This window comes from Papilio xuthus, unplaced genomic scaffold (assembly GCF_000836235.2).
Source record: "Papilio xuthus unplaced genomic scaffold, Pxut_1.1 DF829660.1, whole genome shotgun sequence".
NCBI classification, from domain to species: Eukaryota; Metazoa; Arthropoda; class Insecta; order Lepidoptera; family Papilionidae; genus Papilio; species Papilio xuthus.
The window spans coordinates 1,198,710-1,203,276 of record NW_013528989.1 but is presented as its reverse complement, the minus strand read 5'-3'; the positions used below and the strand labels follow the sequence as shown (position 1 = coordinate 1,203,276).

The 4,567-nt window shown below is 26.4% G+C and overlaps 1 protein-coding gene across 6 annotated transcripts in view; it reads left to right on the top strand.

Moving 5' to 3' along the window:
- LOC106116439 (uncharacterized) overlaps positions 1-4,567 on the top strand; it is a 37,404-nt gene that overhangs the window by 24,290 nt on the left and 8,547 nt on the right. Inside the window, exon 1 of one of the 6 annotated variants that reach the window (XM_013310319.1) lies at positions 194-336. The exons of 2 other annotated variants lie outside the window; for them this stretch is intronic. In XM_013310319.1, the coding sequence (XP_013165773.1) occupies positions 231-336 (106 nt within the window). In that variant the 5' untranslated portion in view covers positions 194-230. Of the gene's footprint in view, positions 1-193; positions 337-1,476; positions 1,598-2,412; positions 2,549-3,249; positions 3,395-4,567 lie in introns of those variants that run through there. 3 more of the 6 variants (XM_013310328.1, XM_013310344.1, XM_013310345.1) reach the window with 3 other exon arrangements.

The following is a 4,567-nucleotide window of genomic DNA, read 5'->3' as shown; positions in this document are numbered from 1 at the left end:
TTTTGCCAATTAATCGTAACAAAGCGATTTCACTTACAATTAATGCCCCTTTATCTAATAAAATACAAAAGCATAGATAATATTTGCTATCACAATTGTAATCGATTCTTTATATCCTTCGTGATTATAATGAAATTAAAACAAATTTGACTTACTGTGAATTTTATTATAAATAATTGTATCAAAGTGAATAAGTTAATTTCTTTTTTAAGACTGATATATTTAACAAAATGGCCAACACTATAGCTCTTATTATATTAACGGTAGTTCCCGCGCTTTTTATGATGTTATTCTTCATGTGTTTGATATTAATTGCAACCTTATACGTATGGACGCGTAAGTAAATATTTTATTACCTAGTTTTTCAATTTAAACTTTATTTATATAAATAAGAATGTATTTAACTTAGGTTTGTCATCAGCCTTCTTATTCGACGTTTCCAAAATGTGACACATACAGAATATAGATAAGTAAATTTGCGTTCCGTTTCACCAGTATTTTCATATTATTATGTATATGTTCACATATTAAAGGAATATTCTAATCATTTAAAAATCATTATTTTAGATAGATTTTTATTTTATAAACGATAACTAAATAAGTAAGAGTTATATTATAAAATATTATGTCGAATTTTAAGTGTAAAACATTTTTTTAAATGATAAGTGACAGTTGTTTGCGTGAAATGGAATATTGACATTTCACAACTGCTTTCTTCTATCTGTTTACGTAGTTTCCTTAAAACTAATTTTTTAATTTTAAATTTAAAGTTTGATTTTTAAGTTGGAAACATGAGTCGTTGGAATAGAAAAATTTAGCACCAAAATGTGGAATACGATTAACAAATCATTATTTTAATTTAAATTGATATTCAATGATTTAATGATAATTTTAAATTAATTATAATTTTCATAATGACCGTTTATTTTGAGAAATATTTAGCGTTATTTGTTGTCATCCCGAAATAAATACGTAATGATTCGGTCAAATTAATATAGTCTTCCATTTAAGTTTAAATGTAGTTTCCGAACTTTGGACTTGAGACTTACTAAGGCTTAGAAAATCGATTAATTTTCAATAAATGTTCATGGTTTTTAACTATCAATAATAAGTTACTCGCTAGTGTTCTAGTAATTGTCTGCACTCTTCTTATTGTACGCCTGACTAGTCATAAAAAAAAACTAAAATCCGACACAAAAATCGACACGCAGACCAATTGGAAACCGCACCATACGTAGTTTGCATTCAAACGTTAGCAAGACGTCTTGTCTGTTGTGGTTTGAAATAAATTCGAATTTATTTGTTCTAATTTTTGTCTTAAGTGTATTCAACATTTTTTTTAATAATTTTTTTTCGACTTTACTCGATAGCCACATATAATTTGGAGTTTTGTTTTGCGTTTTCTGCCAGATAAAGTGAATAGATTAGATAGTGTACGTAAGTTCTAAATTCGAGTATGTTTATTTTGTTGATAGAATAAAGTGTATGTAATCATACAAAATGGATGTTGTGTCGCGGGTGATGATTGGTGTATTTATATGTATGTGTTTGTATTTATTTTGGATGTGGTTTTGTTTTGGAACGTGTGTTAAGAGACGTAAGTATTCTAAAAAAAAAATGTATGTTTTCTTTTAATTGATTTTTTCTTTCTTTTTTTTATTGATGACTTTTTTTAATATTCATTTTAAGATATGTAATGTATTCATAATGTCTAGAACTAGTAATAGTCATTGGGAAAATAACGGCTTGACTGGGGAACAACTATGACAATACGTTCTTCTAGCAAGAATAAATTGGAAATGAAAATTTTATTTACATTTTTTGGTTTAGAAACTCTTAAATAATTAAGAATTTACTAATAACAACTATTATTATTATTTATATTGTAAATGAAACGAAATATGTCTCAAGATACTATCAGTGTGAAAATTATATGTAAACAAAATTAGTCACACTATTATCTACTATCTATAACGATTCTTTTCTGTTGATAGAAGTTCAAGGTCTTTCAAGGTTAATAATACAATCATCAAGACATCTATCTCCCTTGTTTGTTTTTTTTTGAAAATTTTTAAATGTATTGACTAGAAAAATAAAAAACAGCGCCATCTGTTGATGAAAACTCAAACTATAAAAATGAAACTAAAATTGCATGCATTGAAACCAAAACTATTAGTTTTTATTTTTTTATTATCTTTTCATTTTTTTAGTATTTTAAAATATGTTTTAAAGGTCTCATACCTTATATTTCTTATATATACATAATATTTTATGGAATAACTGAGAGTGTCATATGGCACTTCAGTTATAAGTGAGCAATTAATCTTAAGATAAAGTATACTTAGATATCGCTAATACGATCCGTTGTATATTTTTTTTTGCGATAAACAATTAATTTATATCTATAACTTCGTAATATTGGACGCATTAGGTTTTTTTCTGTAAATAAATACCAAAATGGGTACAAGTTTGACAACAGTTTTGATATTTATGACCCTAAATGTGTTATTATTTTGGTTACTCTATGGATTGTTGATGAGATATTTTGGTGAGCACTTTTTTATTTGACAGTTGTAATGTAAAAACATAACCTCCAAAATTGTATAATTAATTTCAAGAATTCCTGTTTTGATAAGAAATATCATAGCCTTGTTCTTGTTTCATTCGATATGTCAGTTGACAATGTTTTCATCTTTATATTGAATCTATAATTCGACATTTTGTGGCGTCATTTGTCAATCAACAAATTTAACACAATCAATCCTTTATTTGTAGACCAGCACAGTGTAAATATATGTCGCTTCATTATCTATATAAAGGACATTTATTTATTTTTTTAATTTACCGCTTTGTCGACATTAGTTCCTACTTTATTTTTACGCGCATCAATCTTAATATATCGTATATAAGTTTTTGAGGTTGATTTCTAAGAAAAAAATCTCTGAATAAAAGATCCCTGTTATTATCTTCGACAAAACAGAGATAGCAATATTTTATAAACAGGGATGTTGGTCTCAGAAACCCATGGTAAGGTTTTTGCTAATCAATTTGTTAAAGCGCCATCTATGAGAAAAACAAAGAAACTTATCAATCAAGTTTCGAAAGTAATTTACATTTTAATATTTTTCTAAGTAAATATCCAATTGATATCTATTTTTTTATCATACTTTTATCGAATAATTATAAAGTTATTTTTCTTGATAAGATTTATTTTTCGTGGATATTGCTTATCGTTTCATGTAGTTCATATATTTTGTTAGAATCGTATAATTATTTCGTGTCTACGTACTGTTGTGCAATAAAGTGAATTAAATACGAAAAATGTATCCATCTTATATGGTTTGGGTGGCGATTTTTATACTGGTTATAGTATTTATTGCGTACAGCCGTTTGAGTAAGTATTTCTCGTTCTTATATTTTGTATAATTCTTTAAAATGTTCATTATCTTACTAATATTATAAATGCGAATGTTTAGATAGATAGATGTTTGTTTGAAGGTTTACAGAACTGCTGAAACTTGCTAAAATTGTGCATAGATGTAGAACATAGTCTGGAAGAACACAAAGGCTACTAATTTAGTCTTTTTTTTAATTTTGCGCGGGCGACAGCTTTATTTATAATTGTCAGTCTTCAATATTCTATACCAAAAGAAACGAAGTAATTACTAAAGTTAATTGAAGGTTAGATTTTGTATTTTATCGTATATTTAGTAACAGTTTTTTGTTTGCTCTTGTTAATTGTTTCCTTGGTTTTATGTGTATTTTTTAGTTTCTTATGTAAATTATTTTGATTAGTGTTTAATTGGAATAAGAAATAAACTATTTTTCTTTGTGAACGATTTATTTCCGCTCTGTCATTTTTTCTTTAATTAATTTTTATAATTCCTTGTCTTTTAATATAATCGTTGTAATGCATGAATTTGAAACGACACACTTTTGAATATTTACCAACTTCTTGTTGATACGCCTGGAATGTTCACGACAGTGCCATCTATCGTCTAAAATCAGTAATTATCAAAAATTTAGTCACGCGTTATCTAATTTTATCAAAGGCAACACATTTTAATATAACAAAGAAGCTTTTTATAACACAATTATTACAATTAATTATTTTAGTTTGATAATATCCATACCTTTCATTACAACATTTTTAATAAGCAAATTATACCTAAAGTTGGATGACGTCATCTCGTCGTACTTATACAATATAAAAATTATAAATCCCTACCTGGAAGTAGTCTAAAAGCTAATGAAAATTGTCTATTTTCGGGGCTAGTTGTAAAACGCTTTATTTAATCATTTCTTTCCAAGCGATTTGGATTATAACGAAGACATAAGAACGCAATAATATTTTAGAATGTCGAGTTTAACAATGCGGGGAAAATAATGCTCTACAGAAAATAGTAACAATTATCATCTTTTAAAATAATCGTTTTGTTTTTTTTTTCAAATTTTTTGTCCAGCGCCATCTATTGTGGAGTAGCGATAACTATTTAAAAAAATGTTTTTCGTAAATTGATATCTAATCATTGTCGTAAAATTTTCGATACACCATTTTATAGATAAT